The sequence below is a fragment of the Balaenoptera ricei genome, chromosome 20 (genome assembly GCF_028023285.1).
Source record: "Balaenoptera ricei isolate mBalRic1 chromosome 20, mBalRic1.hap2, whole genome shotgun sequence".
Taxonomy (NCBI): Eukaryota; Metazoa; Chordata; class Mammalia; order Artiodactyla; family Balaenopteridae; genus Balaenoptera; species Balaenoptera ricei.
This window is the reverse complement of record NC_082658.1, coordinates 18,563,464-18,590,485: the sequence shown is the minus strand read 5'-3', so window position 1 is coordinate 18,590,485 and position 27,022 is coordinate 18,563,464. Positions and strand designations below refer to the sequence as shown.

General features: G+C 51.4%; 2 protein-coding genes across 3 annotated transcripts in view; one reads left to right on the top strand and one right to left on the bottom strand.

Moving 5' to 3' along the window:
* PLXDC1 (plexin domain containing 1) overlaps positions 1 to 26,718 on the top strand; it is a 60,948-nt gene extending 34,230 nt beyond the window's left edge. The window contains exons 8-14 of the mRNA XM_059906375.1: positions 7,252 to 7,347; positions 11,446 to 11,527; positions 14,825 to 14,885; positions 16,065 to 16,200; positions 22,425 to 22,460; positions 24,612 to 24,772; positions 26,097 to 26,718. Coding sequence (XP_059762358.1) covers positions 7,252 to 7,347; positions 11,446 to 11,527; positions 14,825 to 14,885; positions 16,065 to 16,200; positions 22,425 to 22,460; positions 24,612 to 24,772; positions 26,097 to 26,216 — 692 coding nt within the window. The 3' untranslated portion in view covers positions 26,217 to 26,718. The remainder of the gene's footprint in view (positions 1 to 7,251; positions 7,348 to 11,445; positions 11,528 to 14,824; positions 14,886 to 16,064; positions 16,201 to 22,424; positions 22,461 to 24,611; positions 24,773 to 26,096) is intronic.
* The window catches only part of LOC132354513 (large ribosomal subunit protein eL19), a 410,792-nt gene that overhangs the window by 74,801 nt on the left and 308,969 nt on the right, over positions 1 to 27,022 (bottom strand). The gene's annotated exons all lie outside the window — the stretch shown is intronic.

The window sequence follows — 27,022 nt, the reverse complement described above, 5'->3', positions numbered from 1 at the left end:
CTGACTTGCTTTCACACAGCTATGAAAGGTAGAACTGAAACCCAAATCTTCTGTTTTTTAAACCCTGGGGTCCACTATTGAGACTTTGTAAATCTGACCCACTCCCATTCCACCCAGAGGGGTGACTCCTTTCCTCCTCAGTTCCCCAAACACCCACAGCCCTGTGTGCACACACCCAGGCTGCTTTGCAGGAAGGACCATTCTTGGTGTCCATGCCACCCCCCTCCTCGTGCATTAATGCATCATCGGGGCGGGGTCTGTGCCTCCTTCACAGCTCACAGGGCTCTCTCTGTGCCCAGTGGGAGAGTCTCAGGAAATGTGTGTTGGATCCAGCTGTTGAATGAGGGTGGATTAGAGGAAGTCAGATCCCCCAGGAGTGTGTGCATCTGAGGCTACTCTGTGATTCTGGAATGAAAGGCTGTTTTAGAGCAAGCCAGGGAGATGTGAGGAGGTGGGGTAACGAGGGGCGGGGGAGGAAGCAGAGCCCACCTGAAATAACAGGAGGGCAGCTGCTCCTGTCCTGTGAGACCAGGAGGAGACGCAAGGGCTCTGTTGTGGGAGCTGCTGGATTCAGTGACTCCAGCTGCTGTTCTCGGAGGTGCTGGGTCCACCCGCCAAGCGAAACCCACACCTGACTCCCAAACTCTGCCCAGCGGCTCCTGGCCTCCAGTCTCCCTGCCCTCTCTCCCCCATTCCTTCTTGTCACTGCCAGACAGATCTGGTCACGTCATTCTCTGGCTCCTTGTTGCCCAAAGCATCAATTCAAAGTCCTTTGATGCTGGGCACAGCCCACCTTTTTTTTTTTTTTTTTCCTTTCAGTTTTATTGAGATGTAATTGACATACAGCACTGTGTAACTTTCAGATGTCCAGCATAATGATTTGACTTACATACGTCTCGAAACGATTACAATGAGCTTAGTGAACATCCACCATCTCATAGAGATGCAAAATTAAAGACATAGAAAAAAATAGATTTTTTCCTTTGTGATGAATACTCTTAGGATTTACTCTCTTAACAACTTCCATATGTAACAGACAACAGTGTTCATTATATTTCTCATGTATGTTAGGGTCACAGCCCACCTTTATAGGCTCATCTCCAGACCCTCCTGTCACCCACCACTCTGTCCAGGCAGCACTGGTCTGCATGCCCTGGGTTCCCCAAACATGCCAAGGGCTATCTGCATCTTTCTGATGCAGTTCCTCGTATGAGATGCCCCCCACCTGAAGTCCTTTTACCACTTGGCAAATCCTACTCATTCATTGGTCCAGCTCAGATGTTGCCTCCTCCATGCAGCAGAATTCACGGCTTCCTCCTACATCCCCCCAGCACTTTGTTAAAAGCTTTAATATAGAACTCATGACACTGTCCGGCTCATTCATCTTCTCCCCAACTGGCTGTGAGCTCCTTGGGGGCTGGCCGTGGCCCCAGCACTTAGCCCAGTGCCTGCAGCAGGGCAGGCGCTCAAAAAATGAGTAGCAGCTCGAGAGTGAGTGCTGACGGGAATGGGCGGAGCAGAGACCCTGTCCTCTGCCCTGTGGTGACACTAAGTGAGAACAGGACCTGACATCTGAGTTTGGGGGGTGAGTGCTTTGATAATCGCATCTCTTTTTGTCAGATATTTTTTAGCTTGGGGGTGCAGGCAGGGACTTTAGAAGGAACATAGAGGTACGGGTGGAGCATATCACGTGCATGCATTTTTCTGGGGCAGCATCCGTGGCCTCCATTGGGTTTTAAAATGGGCTACAACCTCTGCTTTTCAGAGTGATGGCTTTTATGTGGCTGAGAGATCAGATTCCTCTGGGTCTGATATTCAACCCAGCAAGCAGGGAATTTGTTTGAATTTGGCTGAGCTGCAAATAACAGTAAATCCCAAAAAACCGTGATAGAAGTTCAGGTAGAGGCCTCTGGTCCGCAGACCCTATCACCGGGATATTCACCTCGAATATTCCCATTGTCCCAACCCATCTGTCCTACAGAATGAGTGATGTCACTGCCCTTGTACCCAAGCTCGGCTCCTCCCTGCCTGGGGCCCTGTGAGGAGTGGAGTTTTCTCCCCACTATTCAAGAATCCCCCAGTCCCTGAACCCTGTCTGGGGGACTCTCTCTTCCCCCCAGGCTCCAGACACTTTCCTCCCACCCCTGTCTGAGGGTGGAGGGAATTCTGCACAGTCTCATTCCTGGGGTTGAGGGAAGAAAATGCTGAAAACAACCAGAGTTTCTCTTACCATTACTTCCTTGCAGAATCTGCTCTGCAGGCTTTGGAGCAGAGAGTCTGCAGAGCACTCTTTGATGTAGAGAAAAGATTCAGATTAGCAGCGTCTGTTTGCAGAAGCACGCAAAACATAGAGGGTAGCTGATACACTCTTTATTTGACTGGAGGGGGCCCCAGAAGTCAATATAATTTCCTCTATTCATTTGTTTAAGAAACCCTTTCTTTCATGGACAGTATAAAAGCAACTTTAGGGCAGCCAGCGTCAAAACTGACAGAGATTCTGAATTAATGGAATTGTATTAATTCATTAATTAATTGTAGCCCGCCCCTTGGCTGACCCCAGAATGGCCTTGGACGGCCTGAACACTTGGGCCTTCTCCTTTACCAGAACTTTCCTTTCCTTTCAAAAGCAGGCTTGAGAAATGTGGCAGAGGCCTGTGCTGTACCTTGGTGCTGGGCAGCTGGGTGGGGAAGGGGGAGGCCCCAGAACTGGCTGCGGAGGAGTGAGAAGGAGCAGCCAAGTGGGGGTGGGGGGGTGTCATCACCAGATCAGGCCCGGTTTGTCTTCTCCCTGCTCCTGATAAAGGATCCTTTACAGTGCTCTTCACTGTAGCTTTTTATCCATCCTGGGGCCCTCCCCCTCCCCCCTCCCTCCCCTCCCCTCCCCCTCCCCCACCCCGTTTTTCACTTTTCTTTTTTTTTTTCTTTTCTGTTTTTCCCTCTACTCTGCTCCCTGAGCCCTGCCGTTTCTCACCTCCTCTCCTCCCTCTGCCCTTTTCTACATTGCATCTGTGCTGAGGAGGTCTCTCCTCCCTCCCCTCCTGGGCTGAAAGCTCCTTGGGGTACAGGACCCTCATTGTGTTTATCTCTGGGGTCCCCTGCTGGGGCTCAATTCATGATTATTAAAAGAATAACCAAATGAGCAAAGGAAGATGTGAATGCGTAAATGAAAACTTTTTCCTGAGCCACCATCTTAGATTTTTTTATATCGTAACCACCGTTTTGGAGGGAAGTTTGTGGCTGGACCTGTCAGTCTGATTTCTTCTGACCAAACCAACCCTCTCCCTGCTGGTGTCTGGTGTGGAAACAGAACAGGACATGCCAACCTTGCTTTTGAGCCATGAACATCTCTTGATTGCATGGCAGGGCTTTCCATGTCTGGACCTTAGTGTTTCTGAATCTTTGATGAATGGAAGCAGAGATAAAACAGAAATGTCTCAAACTGCCAGAAATGTGGCGCTGGGGTGGTCACTGTCTTGGTTCCGACAGGGATCTGTTGATCATGCAGATGGACATCATCGTCCTTGGGCAAGCCCCAGATGTTGGAGAGATAATCCAAAAGCAAATAACACAGGCGGGGATATTAAGGGATCTGTTTATCAAGAAATAAAAGTATTGCCAAACCAGACACTTAAAAAAGTACAAGTTGGCAGTTGAAGTGAGCAACTATTTTTTTTTTAATAAATTTATTTATCTATTTATTTATTTTTGTCTGCCTTGGGTCTTTGTTGCTGCGCACGGGCTTTCTTTTTAGTGGTAGCGAGCTGAGGAGGCTACTCTTCGTTGCGGTGCATGGGCTTCTCATTAAGGTGGCTTCTCTTGTTGCAGAGCACAGGCTCTTGGCACGCAGGCTTCAGTAGTTGTGGCACATGGGCTCAGTAGTTGTGGCTCACGGGCTTAGCTGCTCCGCGGCATGTGGGATCTTCCCGGCCCAGGGCTTGAACCCATGTCCCCTGCATTGGCAGGCGGATTCTTAACCACTGCACCACCAGGGAAGCCCATGAGCAACTATTTTTAATCAGAGATATGTTTCTGCACGCCCACCCTCCTCCCACTTCCTACCACACACATCTCCCCCACCCTTGCTGGTAGGGCTGTGTTGCTTTTTGGAGGATATCTGATCATCTCTGGCTGCACCCTCACTTGAGGCTGGTGGGGAGACCCATTCCTACATTCTGGTGTGGGGTTTGCTGGGAACCCCACCTTCCCCAGCTGCTGTTCGTGTGTCTCTATCCATGAATTCGACTCCCTTGACAAGTCCGTGTCTCTATCATGCCCCAACCCTGACCCCCTTTGTCCTCCTATTTCACCTGCCTTCTGACCGAGGGCAGCCTCTCCCCTGTATCCTTGCAGGTGGAGAAATCCTGAAAGCCAATTCTCCTCCTCCTTTGAGCTCTAACTTCATGAGGGTCTGGCTTTTTGTGGCCCGTTGGCAGCTGCCCTTTTGAGAAAGGCCATAATCTGTGGTGGGCTGAGGAGGAAGGGCATTCTTCCTTTGTGCTGTGGGCTGAAGTTATAATAAGTTGCTGGGGTTTTCCTGACTATTTGTAAGCCATTCATTCATTCACAGTCATCTCTTGAGACCCTGTTCTGTGCAGGGCCTGGAGCGAGGGGCTGGGGGACAGAGACATATAACTTGTAGGCTCTGCTCTCGGGGAGCTCATAGCCTTGGGGGAGGTGACCAGCAAAGTAAATGGTTGTGAAACAGGTGACACTGGACAGTGCACAGGAGGTTGTGGAGCTCAGAGGAGGGGCCACTAACTGCACCCGAGGGTAGGGGATGTCTTCAAGGGGGGCCTGTCATTTGAACTGAGCCTGAAAAGACAAGGCAGATTAAGAAAGAAATGTTTACGCAGAGTCTAGACCCCATGGCCTCAGGCACCTCGGAAGACCTGATGTTTCACCTTTATTTTTTATCCTATTCCATTTCAGTGTTAAAAGGGATAATTCTTTAGGAGAGATGGCTTCTGGGGGTAGTGGGTGGGATGGAGCTGTGAAGGGCTGCCTGGAACTTCCCCATCCCCCACCTAATGTCTCACATCCTGCAGGCTCACTCAAAGCCCACTCCACCTTCGCAGAGCAGTTGGTGTCACACAGGGAGGGCCCTGTAGCACATATAGGCCTTTGGTGAATTGAAAATTGGTGCCTCTTCTGGGCAGCTGAATTACGGAAAAGTGCCCTTCCTCACCCCAATCTCCTTCAGACCCACCCCTGCTTGGCAAAGGGCCTTTCTTGTATTAGAAAAAATCTGTGTGTGTGTGTGTGTGCGTGCGCACGCACACCTGTGAGTGGGTAGTGCTTGCATTTCAAGCACAGGCCTCTGAGGTGGACTGCAGATTCCTGTTTAGTTCCGGGGTAGCGCTGTGGCCACCAGCGCCGGAGCAGTTTCCTTTTCATTGCACAGAACGTTTCAAGGATATTTTGTGGTCGCAGATGCTTCAGGGGCTGAGGTGTCCCCAGGCTCTGCAGCAGGACAGCGGGGTGTGGTGCGAAGAGAGCACGCTTTGGGTCAGACCACCTGGGGTTCAATCCTGGGTTAAGTAGGAGGGAACGGTTCCAAAATTGAGGATAAATAAATGACAGAAACGTAGCTGAGATGTTCTTTTGAGCAGTGGATGCTCCCCTAGGTTCTTCATTCAGGATGGGCCACCCAGCGGTTGCACAGGACACCCTCCTTTTCATGGATGCCCCCACTGAGTTTTGCTACCACCTCGGGAAACTTTTCTCCAAATCACCTTCAGCTGAGTGAGAAACTTAGCCCACCTACTCTGGGCTTCTAGTGACAAAAACCCAACTGAAACTAGCTTAAGTGAAAAGGAGTGCACTGGGGATACTGAAGTAGCCCAAAGAACCTAAGGAAGAGCCAACAGCTAGGAAGATAGGACCAGAGCAGGTCCGGGGACTCCAGAGCCTGGAATGCCGCCAGTTTCTCTCCACGAGGTGGCTTCATCCTCTGGCTTTCCCCATGAGACTGGAACCATGGCCATTCACGGACGCCGAGCTTGCATCTTCTTAGCAGTATTACTGGAGAGCAAAGGGCCTTCTGGTTATAGTTTAAAAGTCCCAGGGAAGGTCTCTGATTGGTCTGACTTCATCAGATGCCCAGCCCTGGACCAATCACTGTGTGGCCATGGAGGCAGGGTCATGAAAGAAGATGCAGCACAGACCACATGTAGGAAGGGGCTGGGGGCAGTTCTTTCTGTTTCCAGAAGGAAGAAGGGGTGCTGGGCAGACCAAATACTAAGTGGCCCTTTCCCCTCATGGGAAAACTCATTCACGCAGCTCAGCAGCTGACGGCCTGCCTTTTGGAGCTGAAGGAAACCAACCCCAAGTCACGGTTCTTAGGTGGACATGGGGGTTTGGTGGGAAATATCAGAGCATCTCAGACTGCCATTTTAGGAGAAGTCATTTCATCTACAACTCCAGCTTTTTCCTCCCAAGTGTGTTGGGGCAGGTGTTAATGTCTTTCCACCTCACAGACAAAAAACCGCGGCCCTAAGGTTATCCTGCTTGTCAGGAGCAGATCTCGACTCGGAACTCAGGGCTCTTGACTCTGAGGTCCTGTAGGAAGTTTCTGCAGGGACCGAGGCAGGACATAAGCCTGGTTCCAGGCCCTGAACCTTGCTCTCCCCTCCATCAAGGAGGGGAGAGGTTCTCCAAGGTCAGCCTGTCCATCTGCAGACATTTGCAGAGTGCTCACTGTGGGTCAGGTTTGGGACCAGATAGATGATCATAGTCGAATGGTCCCCACTCTCCAAATCAACCCTAATGACCACACAATGTAAGTGCAGTGAGAGGAGGGCACAGGGCAGAGGGGGTAATAAGAGGCAGCTGGTCTAGAGTGGCTGCTCAGAGGAAGTGGCCCTGAGCTGGATCTGGAAGGGTGAGCTGGAGAAGAAGAGAAAGGGTGGAAGAACATTATGGATCAAGGGAACAGCAGCTGTGAAGTCACAGAGGCATGGGAAAGTGTGGACCCCCTGTGTCCTGACCCCGGGAACAGCTGGGCCTCTGCGTTATTAACCTGCTTATAACACAAAGCTCTCCCCTCAAGGCCAACTCCTGTTCTCCTGTCTCCCCACAGTTTCAACGCCATTATCCCAGGATGATGGGTTTACTTCCTGCCCTCAGTGGTTGCACACTAACTCCCGGATCCACTCACTACAATCTCTTGCCCACCTGTCAGGCTCCAGCTCCAGGCCCTGAAGCCCTCTGGCCACGAGCTGCTCCTGATGACAGGCTCTGCCTATGTTTCAGAATCTCGGCGAAGGACCATCTTCGAATACCACCGTGTGGAGCTGGACCCCAGCAAGGTCACCAGCACAACTGCCGTGGAGTTCACCCCATTACCAAGTAATTAAGGGTTGTTCCCACTGATGGGGGGGAGGCATTCCACCGTCTTGGAAAGAGCTTTGGAGTCAGACTGAGCTCCATCCCAGGCCCACCACTGTCGCCTATCTGGGTACCACCACCTAACTTCTCTGGGCCTCCATTTCTCATTTGTAACATGGGCCTAACACCACCTCCCTCCCAGGGCTACAGTAAGGGTTAGAACTACAGTAGGTAGAGCTGAGGATGTAAATGAAAGCTCAGACATTAACTGGCACATCCCAGGCCCAGGGCGTGGCTTGTGCTTGATACATGACAGCTATTGTTGTTAACACATGATTGAAACCCAGGAAAGAGGTACCTCTGAGAACTTACACTGAGCTCCCAGAAAAGATAATCCAGGAACTGAATGGGTCCATAAGTTTATCATTGTATTTTCCTTAGAGGAGGCATGATGCTGGCATCCACAGGCAGGAGGCAGTAGAGGGATTTAGCCAGTAAGCCTCCAAGATCCAGGGGGGCCTGGTCCTGTCCCTCTTCTGTACCCCACTCACCTGCCGTTGAAGGCACACCATGGCTGGGGCCCCAGCGGCTGCTGCGGACCCCGCAGGATCGGGGTTGGATGTTCTTCAGGATATGGTCAGGGCAGCTGGGGAGAGTGAGGGAAGGACAGCACTCTCGTTCTATTTTTAAAGAAAGTTTTAATCTCCTCTCCTGTTTCATGGTACCTCCCAGCTTCCCTCTGAAGCCACGGCCTTCTCCCTGCCTTCCGGGGCATTTCTTGCCTCTCTTTCCACCTCTTCCTTTTCCCTGGAGGTTCTGGGAGCAGGGGGTGAAGAAAGAAGAGGAGGTGGAAGGGTCTTCTAGAATGCTAGGCCATGTCCCCGCAGGTGTCCTCCCCCGGAAAAGAGGACGGTCCCTGACACCTAGTCACAGGACAAGGACACCTGCGGTTCCAGCCCCGCCCCCACCCTAGTGGCCCTCCCCCTAGGCAGGGCTTCCTCAAGGACTGGTGAGAGCAAACCCAGGAATGGATAAACTGCATTTGGGAACAAGGACATCCAAGGGCAGGGCTAACTGCTGCGGCAGAAGAAGTGAAACATCCTGGGAATGCGTTTCTGGGACACTGTCTGTACATTTAAGCCACTTCCCACCCCTCCAGTGAATTTTGTGAGCATTTAATAGCACACAGGACATCTGAAATGCAGATGAGAAATAAAGGTCAGTGGGTTTTATGAATATCCCACGAGGCTCCCAGGGTTTTTTCTCAGTTTGACTGGAGCCATTTAAGGGGTCTCCAGAGTCCCTGGGAATGATCATGGGCTCCCATGTAGGGGAAGGGACAGTGTTACCAAGACTGTGATTTGTCCTCAGAGAACTCTGCACCCCACAGCCCCAGGCTTTCTCCCTTACCTTTGGGTAGGTGAGGACTTTTAGCCAAAATTCTTCCAGAGGTGTGGCTGGACTGGCTTCAAGCCATAGCACTCCATGGCTGGTCCCTCTTCTAGAAGAGACTCATGAAAAGGTGGCCTGGGGTGAAGGTGGGAGCTGGGGAGGGGGATTCCCACAGCGGGACCTCGAGACTAGGAGCTCAGGCTCTCGGCTCAGACAGACCTTGGTTCAAACCCAGACCTGCCACTCTTAGCTCTGTGACTCTCTCTAAGCCTCAGTTTCCTCCTCTGTAAAATGGGGATAACAAAAGCAACTATTCATCGATTCCATAAACTTTTGTTAACTGCCTACTACATGCTGGGCACTGTTCTAGACCCTCTGGATGCACCAGAGAACAAAACAGCCAGAGCGCTCTCGTTCTTGGGCCAAGTCGGTCCCTGCTTATTTTCTGCCGATGGCTTTCCCTCCACCCTTCCAAAGCCTGCAGAGCCCTGGTAGACAAAAGGACACAGTGCCACCTACAGCTCGTCCCTCCCACAAGGTGACTGAAGGTGACCACGCTGTGCCCACAGCAGCTTTTCTCCCACTCACCGAGGGCTGGTTACCACCTGCCACCTTGTTGGGGGTCCACAGGATGCAAACTGACTCCCTCATTAATGGACTGTGGCCCAGGCCCATGAAAACTCACAGAGAGAAGAAATGTATGTGACGTCTAGTGAATGAGTGGTCATTTTCTATAGTTAGTGGTCACTTCTGGCTGCTACTAACGTGTTCTTTTCAGCTGCTCATCAGATGAGCCCTTATGTTGCACACAGTTATTCCGGGTCAGCGCCTGTCTGTCCTTATAATAAAATGCATGGGCTTTGTGGCAGCTGCTTGCCACTCTGAGGTCATTCTGGTTCACTTAAGTGGGCAGCATTTAAGCAAGTGAACAACTCTTAAAATCCAGCCCCCATACCTCCTGCTCCCCGGGCCCTCTCTGCTAGGGGTCCATGCACCCTCCAGCAGCTGCTCCCACTAACTTCCCTGCGCTCCACCCTTGCCCTGCCCGGCTAGGCCCCAGCTGCCCCCCCTCCCCATTCCCACCACCTTCCAGCTCTCCACTCGGCTGAGCCGGCTAGCGTTCTGACTGCTGTTGGGAGCACCCCTGGGATGTGTTCCTCCCGGGCCTCTGCACACAGAGGCCCCTCTGCTTGGACTTCTCTCCCAGGAGGGCTGCCAGGCTGGCTTCCTCGCTCTCTCAGTCTCCTCAGAGGCCTTCCGCAACCTCCCTGAGTAAAACACATCCCCCACTGTCCTTCCACCTCCCTGATCTGATGCGCTTTTCTCCCAGCCCTTCTCACCACTGGCAACCCTAGGGTGGATCTGTTTGTCTGTGTATTTGTTGGCTGTCTCCTCCACTGGACTGCAGGTTCCATGTGGGCAGTGCTTCTGTCTTTTCCTGTTCACACTGCATCTCCAGCATTGGGACAGTGCCGGGCCTATGGTAGACCCTCAATAAATATTTGTTGAAAGAATAAATGAGTGAATGAGCACCTGATAGGTATATTGAGGGGAATGATGGACCAGAGTCGATAACAAATAGCATTCACTGGCTCACCGTGTGGCCGGCACTGTTATAAACCCTCTCACAGCTGGCCTGCCACACAGACAGCATCTCGATCCCTCTTTTACAAGTGAGGTACCAAGGCACCAAGAGGTCAGGTAACTCTCCAGGGAAGATTTAAGCTCGGATGAGCAGAGGTCAGCACACCCCCTGGGAAGAGCTCACTTCCAAGAGGAGAGGGAGAGGAAAGGAATGGAATTCCGTATGCCTGGCCTGGTTTACTCTCAAAAACTCAGCTCCCAGACTTCCCTGGGAGGAGCTGGAGAGGCCAAGAACGGGCCTCTGACGGCAATCCAGCCACACAAACAGTCCCTAGGAGCAGGGAGTGCTAGCTGGTCAAACCAGGACATCTTAAATCCTTTCCAGTGATTGTAGACAACACAACTGTAAACACTAAATTTGCCGAGGGACTCGATCTTAATTGTTCCCAGCACTGGAAGAAATGATACTGATGTGAAGTGATGGTGGCGTTAGCAAATGCTACAGTGGCGATCATACAGCGATATAAATGGATCAAATCCATATGTTGTACACCTTAAACTTACATGATGTTATATGTCAAATATATCTCGATTTTAAAAAATCCTTTGCAACCCTGTAGTTGTAGGCAATAGGCCAGAAGTATAACTTTCCAGACTAGGTGCAATCCCTTTGTACGTGCTTATGGCGCCCTGTAGTTTTCCTTCGTAAACCTCATCACAATGATAATTATGTAGTTATTTTTGTTTGATGATCTGCTTAGGGTCTGTCTTTCCATATGACTGTAAGGCCCAAGAAAGTACCAGGTCTTACTGCTGAATCACCAGCACCAGCTCAGGGCCTGACCCCCTGGTGACAAAAGGAAAGAAGGATGGAGAGAAGGAAGGAAGGAAGGAAGGAGGGAACGAAGGAAGGAAGGAAGGAAGGGAGGGAGGGAGGAAAGAAGGGTGGGAGTGAGGGAGGGTAGAGAGGGAGAATTAGAGAATCAAGGCTGGACTCAAGTGAGGGTGGCATTAAAAACTTCTAGGGTCGCTGCTGGTCAGAGCCTCCAGAGTTCTGTAAGGACCCAGCATTCAGGAAACTTGCACCTTTTGGAGGCCTGTGGAGGGGCTGGTACTGAGGGGCCGCTGCCTTCTCTCTTGCAGCCTGCCTGCAGCATCGGAGCTGCGACACTTGCATGTCCTCAGACCTGATCTTCAACTGCAGCTGGTGCCATGTCCTCCAGAGGTTTGTACCAGGCTCACCCTCTTATTCCCACAGGCAGACTGTGCAGGGGGGCAGATGGTGGCACGGCCCCACTCCCTGCCTCAGGCCTCATTACCAACATGAGGGTATCTCTGGCCAGCGCTACTGTGCCACGTAGGACAAGAATATCATGAAAGTGAGTGTCTCCCTGAGGCTTGTGACCCATCAAGGTGACTATGTGACACCCTGTGGTGACACTAGACTTCTGCAAGACCATTCAGAGATTCCAGCTACTGCAGCTCCCTCCTCACACCTGGGAGGGTTGGTTCATCCTCTGGCAGGCCTTCTCAAAGAGTGGTCCACAGCTGTGAGCATCCCAGAATCACCTAGGGCTTGCACTAAACATGCAGATTCCCGGGGCCCACCCCTGGACCCCTGCATCAGGTCTCTGGGAGAGAAGCCCAGGAGCCTGCATTTTAACACGGTACCTCATCTGCAAACAAGCGTGAGATCCGCCAGCTCAGAGACGGGATGAGCCTAAGACCCATTGCCATTGAAAGAGAACCCCATGACCCCAAATCAGCACCTCAAGATCTTTCTCAGGCTGCAGAGGGTTTCCTGAAAACCACGGGTGTGGAAATTGCAGGCATCTGTGGAAAGTTGGAACAAGTGACAAAGCTGTGTTTGCTTGGTTTTGGAAGCAGGGAAAATTCTGGATGAGATTCAGGTTCAGGCATAAAGTTCTTAAATCCAAGTCATCTTCCTCTCCTTGTTCTGAAATCATTCCCTCACAGATTAGACTCAGAATCTGAGCCCTGTTCTCCTGTCCAAGATAAATAAATGGCAGGGGGAAAAAAAAAAGAATTTCTTTGGGGACTAGGGCTCCCATGAGAGTGGGAAAACCTATGAACTACAAGAGCCTTTAAGGCAATCTTGACAATTTGCAAATTACAGAGGCTCTGAGTTCTCTGCAGCTGTCCTGAATCTGTCAGTGCTTCCTTTGCTCCCTTCCAGTCTCCTGGTGCAGAAATAGAAGCCATTGCCTTTATAGGCAGCCTGCCTAACACACAAGACACAGCTCTGGGCCGGGAGGAGAGAGGGGTCCTCGTCAGGCCTCCCAGGTGTTCTTCCCAACAGCTGTGCTCTTATTCACTCTCTTGGGGCCTCAGTTTGTTTTCCCTGTAAAATGGGCTGGGGTTATGTGATTCGGGGAGATGTGGGTGAGGAACATGCCTGTTATTTTAACTCCTCAAATACCAGATAGTATTTTTGCAAAGTGTTCAGGGCCCTTCACATGAAAGGCACAGAGAGCCTCAGAGACAGTACACAGGGTACACCCCAGGTTGGTTCTTCCTGGCGTGGAGCTTTGCGGTGTGGTCCATCTTGTGCACTTTCGAGTTTGAGAGTCACTGTCTGAGCGTAGGGAGATAATCCAGATGACTGCAGAGGAGCCCTGGAATGCTGGGGCTGGCTGCCACCGCATGACTCAGTGTCCACCAACAGCTGAGCCACGAGAACTGCAAAATGGGTCAGATGAAAGCAAAACCCTGGCTTGATACACCCCCACTTAATGCATACGCCCAAACCCAGAAAACTATGACAGTTTAATAAGGGTTGGTCAGGGGGAGGGCAGGGCCTTGGGTGTGGACACTGCCTTTGCTGGGTTATGTCAACTACGGGACAAAGAAGCTCCATCAGGGATCCTGTCCCCGGATGTCCGTGGGCCTGGGCTCACCGAGCACGGGCCCCTTCTTGACAGATCTCTGGAGCCTTAGCTTCAACTGAGAGCTGACTCCAGGTTCCTAAAAAGCCAGAGGTCAGAGCTGGTGCAGGGGGCTGGCCACCATGGTCTCTCCCACCAACAGCTGCTTGAAACCACCACATGGCTTCTCGGCTTCCCCTCCACCTACTCTGCCCTCTGCAGCCTCCCAGAGCTTCCCCTCCCCGTGCTGGGGCCAGATCTGATTTAGATTATTTCACTTATATCATGCAGGTATTTTCCTTTCATCCCTACTGCCCCCCAGTGACCCACTCTGAAGTCTATGGGTGACTTTGACTCCAGGATTTGGCTCTGGAAATGAGGGTCATACATAACCCTTGTCTTACAGTGTTGTCATGAGGGTCCCATGAGATAGTGCCGGAGCAGCATGTGACTGGGGCAGCACCTGGCATTCAGGAGGCACTCAAACAATGGCCATTTCTCATGCCCTTCTCCTTTGCATCTGGGTTGGTTGGCCCCGACCTTGGAAAGGGGTGCTCTTAGACATTTATCAAAGGCTCAGTCCTTGAAAGAACCAGTTAGTTTGGCCTAAAAGAAACTTTAGTCTCCAGCCCCCAACAATGCCCCTAATCTTCCATCCCTCAAGGTAGGGGGCACGGAGGACCTGACAGAGGGGGTGTGGATGGCTCAGCTCAGCTGCCCCTGCTGCAGGAGGAGCAGCTCAGAGGCATTTTCAGAAGGAAAGACTGACAGCGCCTGGAAGCCTCAGGCTCACCAGGTCTCGGATAGATGGGCAGGCAGTTGCTGGTGCAGAGTTCACCAGCCACGAATCCTTTCGCAGCACTGGTGGCTTGGGATATTATCTTCCCATGCGGAGGTTCCTGAGCTTTAGCAGGGCTTGGTGGATTCTCCTGGCACCAAAGAGCGCAGAACGGAACTTTGAGCATGATGCCATGGAGAGCATTCTCTGGTTCATCCTCGCACCACACCCCTTCCCTAGGGAAGCACTTGACATCTTCCAGCCCAGCTGAGCTCTCATTGTCCTCCGGAAACCCTTGTCAACCAGTGTTTAATCTCTCCCAGTCTCTGGCAGGACCCTGACTTCTGCCCTTCAGTGATCACACAGGGGGTGTTGGCCAGATTGGCTGATGTCCACCCTCAGCCCCGCCCCTCCTTGACAGGTTTAGGCTCCTGCACAAAGAAAGGGGGCTTGGTGAACGAGTAAGACTTTCCCCAGATGAGAACATGTGTGTGAATTCCCTGGATTCTCAGCAATTTCATGGCCGCCCAGAGTCAGGAGGACCTTAAAGGTCATCAGAGGTCATGCAATCTGTTAGCTCCCTACACACACCACATCTGGGCAGATGTGGCCTTTGTCCTGGGGAGCTTGGTCAGGAGGAGGGAGAAGATGCCACAAATAGCTTCCCCTCCTTTTGGGGAAAGGAGTAGAGGGGACAGGAGGGTCTGACTCTCGCTCCCACGGCACCTGCCCAGTGGTCTTGGGGAGGTACGCCCCCTCCTTGCTATCATCGGAGAGCTGTTACTGCATAGGGGGAGGTGAAGGGGAGGGCTTCTCTGTCAATCCCATCACACCTCTGGCCTTTTGGTTCCCCCTGCAGATGCTCCAGTGGCTTTGACCGCTACCGCCAGGAGTGGCTGTCCTACGGCTGTGCCCAGGAGGTGAGAGGCTTAAGTGAGCCAGGTGTGGGGAGGAGCAGGGCTACTAGCTCGGGTAGCTCTTCTCAAGGCATCTCTGGCTCTTGGTGAAATTCTCCCCTCCACCTGGGGCTTGTCTCCCTGTCTGCTCTGAGCCAATTAGACCCACATGGGAGGTTTCTGAGGGCTCGATGGGTCCCTGAGACAAGCACTTCTGGTGACTTGGCCTGGAGCGGCAGCTCTCCAGGGGCTCTTTTGGTCCTTACAGAGGGTACGTTGGGCGTGGCCTTGGCCATAGCGGAATCCTCCGGGAGGCTGTGCACCTGGTGATGTTCAAAAAGCGACTACCTGGCTCCAGCCCTCCGGCATTTGAGGAAGGCAGTGGTTCTGGGAACGAGGAGGGTTGTTCCTGGCACCTCCCATTTAGAATCCCATGCAGGTTGCCTCTCACTGCTGGAATTTTCCAGAATGCTCAACACTTTGACTCTGGGTGGGGAGCATCCAATTCTCACACCTTTTACTGACACAGACCCTTTCATCCACGCGTCCTTGCCCCCTCCCTTCCTCCCTCCATTGCAGCACAAGCACAGCGCATGTGCCCAGCACTTCACCGTGTGCTGCCCTGCACTTGCTCTGATTTAATCCTAACACGGTCCCCGGGAGCTGGAGGCCAGTGCCCCCACTGACCGGAGCGGGAAACTGAGGCTCAGAGAGGTTTAGTGATTTGGCCTGCAGCTCACAGCTGGTGAGGTGGTGAAGGTGCCAGGCCCAGCATTTAAATGCGAACCCCCAGAATTACTGCTATGTGCTCACCACCATCTGTTTTATCAATAAGGCTGGGTGAGCTGTTTCTGGCCTTAAAAAAAAAAAACTTTGTCCATCCAGAAGCCTACTTCTGACGTTGGCTGCTGGTGAACGTACAGATTCGCTTTATATAAGAGTGGCATCTTAGCTCCTTCTTTCAGGAAGGCTTCGAAGCAGCTGACAGATAAATTGCCCTGTAAGATAAGACGCTTTCAGGATAAAGTGGAAAGCTTAAATGTATTCAGAGCCCAGCTTTGGTTAGATTACCATGCTTGGGCCACGCACTGGAATCTTAAATCTTCTGGCCGCTGAGGGATGCAGGCGCCCCACCATCCTCCTGTGTGCAGCTTAGCCGCCGGCAAGGCCTCTGTCCAGGGCAGCACCGGGTCTCTCTTGCAGGCAGAGGGCAGGACGTGTGAGGACTTCCGGGACGAGGACTCCTTCTCGTCCTCCCCCGACAGCTCCTTCAGCCCCTTTGACGGAGACCTCACCACCACCTCCTCTTCCCTCTTCGTCGACAGCCTCACCACGGAAGGTAAGGGTGGGGAGGAACCACTGCCCTGGAGCATCAACTGCCCCTGATGGGGATTATCTCAGGGAATAGGGTTGCTCCATCCTTTCACACCTGAGGCTCCAAGAGTGGCAGAAGCCAGGTTTAGAGCGAGTAGACTCCACGCCCGTATCAGGGCTGTGGGACGGAATTCACTGTGGCGAGGGGAACGATTACTGTCCCAGCACACTGCCAGGTATTTTATATAATATCTCGGTTCATCTTAATAGCGATCCTTAGAGAACCTGTGCGGTCTTAACAGCCCTGTAGCAGGTATGAACTCAGTCCACACACTCAGACGTCAGGGAAAGATTGCCTAATTTTTCTGACTCCCCCTCTAGCTCCCACCCCTCGCCGAGCTGGCCTGGTGGGGAGTTTCCACCCCTGCTGTCCTGGGGCTTGGCTACCCAGTCCTGTGCCATCCAGTGGGCAGAGGGTAGGGTGGGGCAGCTCTGACCATCTTGGGTTGCTGCCGATCCGTCTCTGCTCCTTCAGGCCTGGTTGTCCCTGGGGCCTTCTCTGCCATCCCCATGTTACCGGTGGAACGGTGACTCCTGGGTTCTTGTCCTCTCGAGGGAAAGAATTCAATTGAGAGACATAGAGTAGTTTTAAGGAGCAGGAGTTTTATGAAGCAAAGCAGAAGTACACCCTCAAGAAGGGAGGACAGTGAGCTGTTGAGGCACCAGAAGCAGCCCCGCGGTGAGGGTAGGGTTGGGTTTTTCAAAATCGTGGAAAGTCCCTCCCTGTGTCCTGCATCATTGGATTGACAAGTTGATTGACAGCTTTAGGTTATACAAATTTTCTCCTTGTATGCAGGCACTTACCCATAAGCACCCAATCAGAAATGGGGGTGGGGGTGGGGGTGGGGAACCACAATGCTAATTTATTATAAATACCTCATAATGAACCCCAGGTTAGTCTGAGTCACCTCTTAGGTCTGGGTGCACCTGCGCCAACCGGTGCTGGTGGTTTGGAAAACCCTGTTGGGTTTTCAATATCTTGCTTGGTCCTGATAAAGCTGGAAACTTAGCGTTCCTTAACCACAAAAAGGGAGGATCTCTGGGCATGTTCTGGTCACCAGTGTCCAGGTGGGGAGGGAAAGATGACCCCATCCAGGATGGGACGGGACCCACTCACGTTTGACTAGCTATCTAACACAGTCTTTAGTTCCACGGTCCGTTTCTTCCCATTTCCTTGAGGCCAGTTCTCAGAATTGTGGCAGCTTATGTCATGGCTACAATCTGGTCATCATGTAGTTAACTTCTTCCACCTGATGGGGGTTTCAGTATCTATAAGACAGCTCAAATGATATGGCTCAGAATATTATCTATAGCCCTTGAAGAGGAACTAAAGGTCCTTGACTATGCTTAATGCCTAGACTATTATTATTCAGTCTTATTGGACTATTTTCCCTTGTTTCTGCATCTTCTCACATCTCTGATTAAACTTACTCTTTGGCTAAAGTTTTTCCACAGACAAAAGGTAGGCTGAGGACATGGGGGGCAAGGACCGTAGGGTCCTGCTCCGTTTCACCCAGGCCTGAGGTCTTATTGAAGCTGCTAGAGGTCCAGCCACCCTGTGGGGAACCCCGTGCAGGCTCCTCGGATTCTTTGGCTATCTCTGAGAAATTCCTCCCTCATCCTTTTTCAGTACGTGGCATCTAGGTTTTAGCCCCTTGCCCTAAGTCTAAGACTGAAAGACTTATGGGCTCTTACCACTTCCCCTGGGCGAGATTACCTGTTTGAAAGGGGCAAATGGAAAGCAGGAAAGGAGAAAAAAGTTAATATTTTTAAACATTATTCATCCACAATCCCATTTTATAGACAAGGAAATGGGCTCATAAGGAGCAAAGTAGTTTGCTCAGTGGTGGAATGTTCTTTTCGTGGTGCCCCCCTGACTTTTTAAACGCAGCCTAGAGGACTAGAGAGCAGGAACCCATGGAACTGGCTGGAGGGAAGTGAACAGTTGATAGAAAGAGCAAATATTTAAGGGGACTGACCATGTGCCACGTAGGGTGGTAACATTGTGTACCCATTAATATTCACTTAGTCTTCCTAACAATCCTGTACGTTGATGCTGTTTGATCCCCATTTTACAGAGGAGACACTATGGCTCAGAGAGGTTGATGGCTTGCCCAAGGTCACACAGCCAGGAAGAGGTGGAGTCAGGTCTCATCTAGCTCCAAAAGCAGCAGTCTTGCCCCTCGACCCCACTGCCTTTCTCAGTGCTGAAAAAAAATAGAAAAGGGTCTTCATGGATTCAATGGGTGGAAAAATAGGGAAGGGTGAAGAAGTGGGCAGATTCAGACGGGTCCCAACACTCTGAAGTTGCCCAGGAATAACAAGGAACTGGTTAAAGCTCAGGTATTGAGAGCAGAGACTGTGCTAGTGCTGAGGGGGATTCAATAAATCAAATGAAAAAGGAGCAGGAGGAGATCTTGCCCTCAGGGAGTTAATAACTGAATCCAGGGGTGACCTTCCATTTAAAGGAAACTCTACTTAAAACGAAGAACCCCTGGCCAGTCACTCCTGAGTTAACCCTATGTGCTACTGAGGGCACAGTCTGAGCCCAGAGCTGGGCTGGGGGCTGCACACCCCGTCCTCCAGGTCAGAACCCAGCCTTTCCCTCAGAGGTTTACGTCTGCATGAGGCACAGTGCCTGAGGCCAGAAGGATGGCTGTGTGGGCGTGGAGAGCCCAGTGCATGGCATCTGGGGGCTGGATTCAAATCCTGACTTGGAAGTATTCTCCATTTCTCCCGGGTTATTGCCCTGATGATCTGTCCCTACATAGAGGCAGCGTGTTCTGCTTATCAGTTTTATCATGTGTTTGTCTTCTATCAGCCCAGGAATGTGTCATTTCTGTTTGCTGTGTAATAGTCCCCAAAAGAAAAACATATGTCCTTCCAGCCCTGGAGGGGGTGGTAGAGATTGTTAGGTTATCTCTATAAGAAAAAACTTGGGGGGACTTCCCTGGTGGTCCAGTGGTTAGGACTCCACGCTTCCACTGCAGGGGGCACAGGTTCGATCCCTATCAGGGAACTAAGATCCTGCAAGCCACGTGGTGCAGCCAAAAAAAGAAAGAAAGAAAAGAAAAATTGATAAAGACTTCCCCCCACCCCAAACTCTCAAGGTGTCTGGAGGGACAGGTTTGGGTCACCCCCTGCCTGTGCAATTATAGCCCACACAGGGAGACTTACTGGAGGCAGAGTATATCTCGGGGTCCAGGAAGATGTTGTGAATGAAGGGGATACAGCACTTCAGCCAGGGGGACCCACCTGGTCAGAGCAGAGGTGGAGAGCAGAGAAGTTAGTGAGAACAGCTGCTGGAGGGTGTGTGGAGCCCTTCTGTCACCAGCCAGCCAGAGGAGCGGAGAGGACCAGGGGAGCAGGAAGTATGGGGGCTGGATTTTAAGAGTTGTTCACTTGCTTAAATGCTGCCCACTTAAGTGAACCAGAATGACCTCAGAGTGGCAAGCAGCTGCCACAAAGCCCATGCATTTTATTATAAGGACAGACAGGCGCTGACCCGGAATAACTGTGTGCAACATAAGGGCTCATCTGATGAGCAGCTGAACAGAACACGTTAGTAGCAGCCAGAAGTGACCACTAACTACAGAAAATGACCACTCATTCACTAGACATCACATACATTTCTTCTCTCTGTGAGTTTTCATGGGCCTGGGCCACAATCCATTAACGAGGGAATCAGTTTGCATTCTGTGGACCCCCAACAAGGTGGCAGGTGGTAACCAGCCCTGGGTGAGTGGGAAAAAAGCTGCTGTGGGCACTGAGTGGTCACCTTCAGTCACCTTGTGGGAGGGACTGGCTGTAGGTGTCCTTTTGTCTGCCAAGGGTAGATGTGGACTGGCTACGATGGATTTTCAATGGTCTAGATTCAAAACAAGTTGATTCCAATCAAGTTAATTTGTCCAGTGATGTTTAGGGTTACTTTGGTTAGTGTTGAGTAACCAATTCATTTCAACTTGTAGTAACGAAATAGACTCAGAGGCATACATAAATACCTCGTGTACTGAAATTCCTGAAGAGAACGTATCTTTCTATTATATGCCTACAACTCTCTATTTGTTTTGTTTTACTTTGAATTTTTAGGGGTGCTTTTTATTATTTTATTCTATTATTATTATTTTTTAAAAATTTATTTCTTTATTTTTGGCTGTGTTGGGTCTTCGCTGCTGTGTGCAGGCTTTGTCTAGTTGCAGTGAGCAGGGGCTACTCTTCGTTGCAGTGCGTGGGCTTCTCATTGTGATGGCGTCTCTTGTTGCAGAGCATGGGCCCTAGGCGCGCGGTCTTCAGTAGTTGTGGCACGCGGGCTCGTGGGCTCTAGAGCGCAGGCTCAGTAGTTGTGGCTCACGGGGTTAGTTGCTCCGCGGCATGTGGGATCTTCCCAGACCAGGGCTCGAACCCGTGTCCCCTGAATTGGCAGGCGGATTCTTAACCACTGAGCCACCAGGGAAGTCCCGAGGGGCGCTTTTTAAATTTAACTTTTTTATAAATTATGTAACAGTTAAATGATAATTAACATGGTTCCAAAGTCAAATCTACAAAAATAGCTATATTCAAAGAAGTTTAGTTTCTAGTTTTCTCCCCTCCGCCCTATTCCCTCTTTCCTCTATGAGGGACCATTTAAAATTTTTCTTATGGTTTATTCTTTCATTATCTAATGTGATTTTTTGATATTTGAAGATTTATTGGAAATGTGTAGCAGAGCAGGATGCCACGTCCAGGCACTGGGAGTGTAAATAGCTGGGTATTGAGAGGCTCACAGTCTATGGAATCAATGGGACCCAAGATGCCACAGAAACAGATACCAAATGCAATGGGACACAGGGGAGGACACACCCATCTGTCCTCCGGGAAGTGACGGGCCTGGACCAGGACTAGGGTGAGGCAAGTGAGGCACTCACAAGTTTAAGGAGGCACCAAAAAAAAAAAAAAAAACAAAACCCAGTAATTAAGATAATAATCTTTTCTTGCAATATTTGTAAAACTCAAAATTAATGCCAAAAATTCCATAATAAACAAACTTTCAAAAAATTCTAAAAAGACAGGATCAGACCCTGTGTCACATGTATCACCCCAGCCCCAGCCATGCAGGGGGCATTTCAGGGGTGGGACTTTTGAAAGAGAAGGGGAGGAAGGGCAACCCCTGCAGGAGGAACAGAATATGCAGCAGCTCAGAGATCTGAGAGGGCTCCAAGGTCTGGAGAGCCTTGGGTAGCTTGTCACAGACACTGACATGCTGTTGAGTGGTGGCCAGTGGCAGGAGAAAAGAAGACTGGGACACACTGAGAAGGGCCTTGAACATCTGTGAACAAAGGGGAGCCGGTGAAAGCCTTTAAAATGAGGAGGATGGTGGAGGTGCTAGAGGGGAAGGAGGAACGAAGTGCATGTTGCAGGCCCTACATTGTGGTTTAACGTTCTGATGCTTGAAGCAGTAATCTCCAGTGATCTAGAACATTCTCCTGACATGGAATTCTTGCTGTCCTTTCCCCATAGGAATCTGTGGGGAAGAACCACAGGAAGGGTCAGCCATTGGAACTTATTTAGGAGGCTGCAAGATACACTCCTTGAGGTGTAGAGGGAGTGTGTTGTACCCTGGGAAGTCTCCAAGCAGATTCGATCTTGTGACACACACACCTCTCCTCATAATCCTTCCTCAGCTTCCCGCTGCCCCTTAGGAGACTGCCCCTTAGGCCCTCAACTTGGCTTTCCGGACAGCTGATCCCCCCACCCCCCACTTCACTCTCACCACCCTTCATTCACATCCTCCCTACCATCCAGCTGCACTGAACTGCTTTTTTTGTCTCAAATGGCCAAGTTCTTGCTGACTCCAGCCTTTGCCCCTGCTCTCTCCTCTGTCTGGGACCTTTTCTCCCAGCCCCATAGCTCATCCCTCCTTCTTGACTCCCTTTGTCTGGGCGAGGCCCCCAGTCGGAGTCAACTCCTAGTGAACACTCAGTAAATATTTGTTGAATGAATGAACACTATGAAAAGTTGGCTTGTCTGTGGCCTTCTACCTTTACACTGCTGTGTGACTTTGAGCAAGTCACCTCCCCTCTCTGTGCTTCAGTTTCCCAGCCTTCAAAATGAAGGGTTGGACTTGAATCTCCTTAAAGTCTCATCCAGACCTAGTGACAGAGTCCATCATGATTCCACTAATCTTGTGCCTTCTCTCCTTTCCCTTTGAAGATGACACCAAGTTGAATCCCTATGCAGAAGGAGAGGGTGAGTACAGAACTGCCTGCCCCTCTTCATCACACCACTGCCTCTTGGACCCAACCCGGAAGAGGGTGCAGCCGTCACCTGGCCTCTTTGCTTTTACTCTGAGTGGGGGAGGGGGAAACAACAGCAGCCTGTGCTTCCCAGACTTCCTGCTGGGTGGGAAGGCAGGGGGCTTCTGGGAACAGACCCCCTAGACTGAAGGAGCAAATCGACATCTAGACATTTATCATCTCAGCCAGGAACCTCCTGTGGTTCTTCTCCCGGCCTCTGTGCCCTTGAGTATCCGCTTCCCTGATAGGAGTGAGAGGAGGAAGTGAGGGCTAAGCTAGGGCAGGCATGGCTGTGTGGGCCTGTGGCCCTGGCTTCTGTCCCCAGGGGCCTCCCAGCCAATGAGAGGTGGAGAGCAGCTTCTCTCACTCAAGTGGCATTTGATTCCCAACCTGGCTTGGCAGAGAGTACATAAACGTTGCCCACCACAATTTTTACAGGGGGCCAGAAGGTGGGGTCCCCTTTCCCCAGGACTGCCTGGGGGATAACCTCCTCTCCGGGGACATGGGGTGACCCCACCTCCCCTGCCCTTTGCCCAGAGCCAGCTCAAGCCCTTGCTGCAACTACCACAAAGGGGAGATGGAAGAGCCTTCCAGCCCCAGGGGCTGGGAGACTGTTACCTGGGCTCCAGCAGGAGAGGAGGGGCTATTAACGCAGCACATCTTGATGGGGTCTCCCACCGGAGACGGAACTATTGCTGCTCTGTGGGCTGTGGGTGTGAGTGTACACATGTGTCTGTTGGGCTGGGGGGAAGCAGGGGGCCCTGGGCCACGTTCCCCTTACTCTGCACCATGTGCTCATCAGCCCAAGCTCTGCCCCTCAGATCATAGGGTCACTGAAGGCAGAGGTCTAATGGCCAGCTCAGGAGAGGCCAGCTTGGGGCGTGTCATCGCAGCTCCCCCAGCTCTTGGCAGATAGAGGCATGAACCATGCACAGGAGTGCCCCAGGATAGTTTCTCTCCTGGGTTTTTTTTTGCTGACAGAGAAAAGGGGATAGGGAACATAATGATTTTGGATGCACACAACATCTTATTAAAAATCTCTACCCCCTGTTGACTCCCATTCCACCCACCAGCGATGTAAAATGGATTCAGTATTTGTGTTGCTTACATGCTCATCTGTCTTCTCTATGTCGTGATCTCCACATCCTTTTAGGGTAGGGAGAAGGAGCAAAAGCCCACCCCAGGTAATATCAGGGAGCTAGGTTTCTTGGTGGCTGGCACTAACTATGTCCTTGGACAAATCACTTCATCTCTCTGCATTTCCATTCCTTCAGCCGTACGAGAAAGGGGTTGGACTGGATGAGCTTCTAGCTCGATAGTCTATGGAAAATACCCAGTCTTCTCCTGGGGAATGTATTTCAAATGCTTGGAATGTTCTCAAAGAGTGTCTGCTGGTTTATTAGCCCTCAGAGTGTCTAGTTCATTTCTTTTATTGAGTTCCTCTGATGGGTCTGCCATTTTTTCTAAGAGTTGAAAGCACAGAGATGAATAAGACACTGTCCTTGCCCTACAGGAGGTCACAATCTGGTAGTGGGCAGTGACAGATAAAAATGTGGTCATTTTGCTATCATAATAGCTAACACTTAGTAAAGTTGTCCAAGATACCAGCCGTGATCCTCAGCAGTTGACATGAATTATCTCATTTTCACCCTCTCAATAACCCTACCAGGTACTTAACATTATTATCCTTGTGCTACAGAAATGATAACCGAGACACAGAGAAGTTAAATAATTTGCCCAAGGTCACACAGCTCATAACAATGGATTTGAATCCAGGCAGCCAGACTCCAGATCCCAACTTTTAACCATCACATGCCCTTTGTGAATTCCTTAAAAGAACTTATATGGGATGGGTACTGGAGAGAACTTTTATGATCCTTAGTAGACATTTGGGCAACTTTTAAGTGATTTTGGAAAACCACCTGAACCGTGCTAAGAACAAAGTTAATGTCATACTCATAATGGTTCCACCGACTCCACCTTTTCATGTATTTGATAAGTAGACCTGAAGGTTCAGTCGGCTTTCATCTCTGAGACTTTGTCAGAACCCAGGACCCCATGACCCCACCTTCCTTGCTCCCCTGACCTAATGGTCTCTCCACAGGCCTTCAGAACAACCTGTCCCCCAAGACAAAGGGCCCCGCCTTGCACCTGGGCACCATCGTGGGCATCGTGCTGGCCATCCTCCTCTTGGCGGCCATCATCCTGGCCGGGATCTATATCAATGGCCACCCCACCTCCAACGCTGCGCTCTTCTTCATCGAGGTCAGTGCAGGATTGGGCCGCCTCTCTGGCGTCTGCATCTGCATCAGTTGTTTCCCCAGCCTTTCAGTACCTGCCTCTCCCCATCTCATCCCTCACCCGCCACATGCCAGCCTCCTGTTTCCACCTGAGGGACTTCATCGACTCCATCCAGGCACATCTTGCACTGGCGGGCACCCTCTGAGTCCCTAACCCCCCAGGGCTTGACCCCTCAGGACTCCTCCGGCCCTCTTGTCCTGTTGAACAGCCTCTGCTTTTGCGCTCCCATTTGTGAAATCAGAACAGTCCCCAGAGGAAAGAAAGAGGCCAAAAATGCCTCACATGCCCCTTGAGTGTTGTGCAACCATCCCTAATGATTTATGGTCTCTCACACCCAAATTCCAGGCCTGGTGCTTATTCAAAGCCATAATGGAACTGAGGTCTCTGCCTCTTGGCCTGCTGTGTGGGATTTTCGATTAGATTTGACAGGCCATAGTAATCATAAGAGTTGCTCTGTCTGGGAGCTTTTGTTGAGGATGCTGCAGTTTGGAACATCTCAGGATTCAGAAGAGCCAGCCTGAGGTGCAGCATGGGAAGTAAGGCCTGGGCCCCTTCACTCTGGGCCACAGAGCTCAGCAGCCTCTGCCCCAGCCCCCCACTCTCGGCATCTGACCAGCTCTCTGAATCCTACAGTGATGGGGCCTCTGGGACTGCAATCCTCCACATGGGTCACAAGCCCCCGACATCATCACCCAGAGGCCTGGGTCGTTCCCTCCTCTCTGTTTAGATGCCCCCTGTTTCTTATGAATTCTAACCAGTCATTCTTAGGTTAAGATTAAGACCTACTGAGGCTAAGGCCACCCTTGTTTCACCCGGGGAACCTGCAGATCCCCAGCCACAGGGTTGCTGACCAGAGGTCTGATGCAGGCCTGGGAATCTGCATTTTCTTCAGCTCCCCAGCTCTGATGCAGGACCTGTACTGTCTGGAGGGTTATCTTAGCATTTCCAGAGCCTCCCAGATCGTTCCATCCCTTACCCGCTCCCTCACTTTCCACAGTCTCAGGACTCTACTCAGTGTGCTGCTGAGCTTTTCACCTTGCGTCCTGCAGTCCACACGGCGAGGAATAAAATGACCTCTTCCTTCCCAACTCCTGGGGCTCCCAGCAGGTTTCCCAGGGGGCGAAGGATCACAGCCGGGAGCCTTCTGGGGGAGAGGGCCCTAAACTTCACCCTCCCCCGGCACCTTTGGAAAGTGCTCAGAGCCGTCCGCCGAGGGGAGGGGGAGAGTGTGGGGAGGGTCCTGGGGGCTGGGATTGCGCCCGCTGACTCTGCGTCTGTGTCCCCGCAGCGGAGACCTCGCCACTGGCCGGCCATGAAGTTCCGCAACCACCTCAACCACTCCACCTACACAGAAGTTGAGCCCTCAGGCCACGAGAAGGAGGGCTTCGTGGAGGCCGAGCAGTGCTGAGAGCGCCAGGTCTCCCTTGGAAGGAAGACCCGGGGACCTCGGAAAACATGAGTCAAAGCAAAGCAGAGAAGTGACTTTCCTTGGCCTCCTCTGAACACATCCTGGCTGGGAAGATGAGCCCATGGTCTGTGGTGCCAGAGCTATAGTTTGGCCATCACATCCCAAATATTGAAGCAGAAGGCAGAGAAGCAACCACATTGAATTTTTAAGGAGCAATAACCTAATTTCATCCTGTTTTGACGCCAGGGGTCTCCCCTTCTGAGTCTCTCAATGGTCTACTCTGTAGCTGCCTCAGAGGTGCCCTCCCACCTGGAGACGGCCAGATGCCCTGCTCCGGTCACCTAGCGCCCCTGCATATGACACAAGAGAACCCAGCTCTAGATTGGGGCTGCTGTATTCCAGGGTCCACAGACTCAAGAGCTGGTCCTCAAGGCTATGGATTCAGCATATTTTGCCCCAGCTTCTGTGCTCTGGAAGTCTGAAGAAGGAGTTCTGTCCATCTGTTAAAACACAGCTTTGGCTGCTCCCAGCCCTTTTGGCAAGCCACTGACTGGCATGCTGGCATCAGAAGAAAGCCAAATGAGAGAAGAAAGAACTTGTGGGAAGATTGTATTTTTAGGCTTCACTACCCAAGCTTGACCTTTCTGCTGAGAACCAGTACTTCTGCAACAAACACGTGTGTTGCCCGTGTTGCGGGCTTTATCCAACTGCGGCCCAGCCTGGGCCTGGCGAGCTGTGCTGTGCACGGCCACATCTACCCTGCGGGCTCTTCATTCCAATGGCACGTTTGGTGTCCACTGTATTCA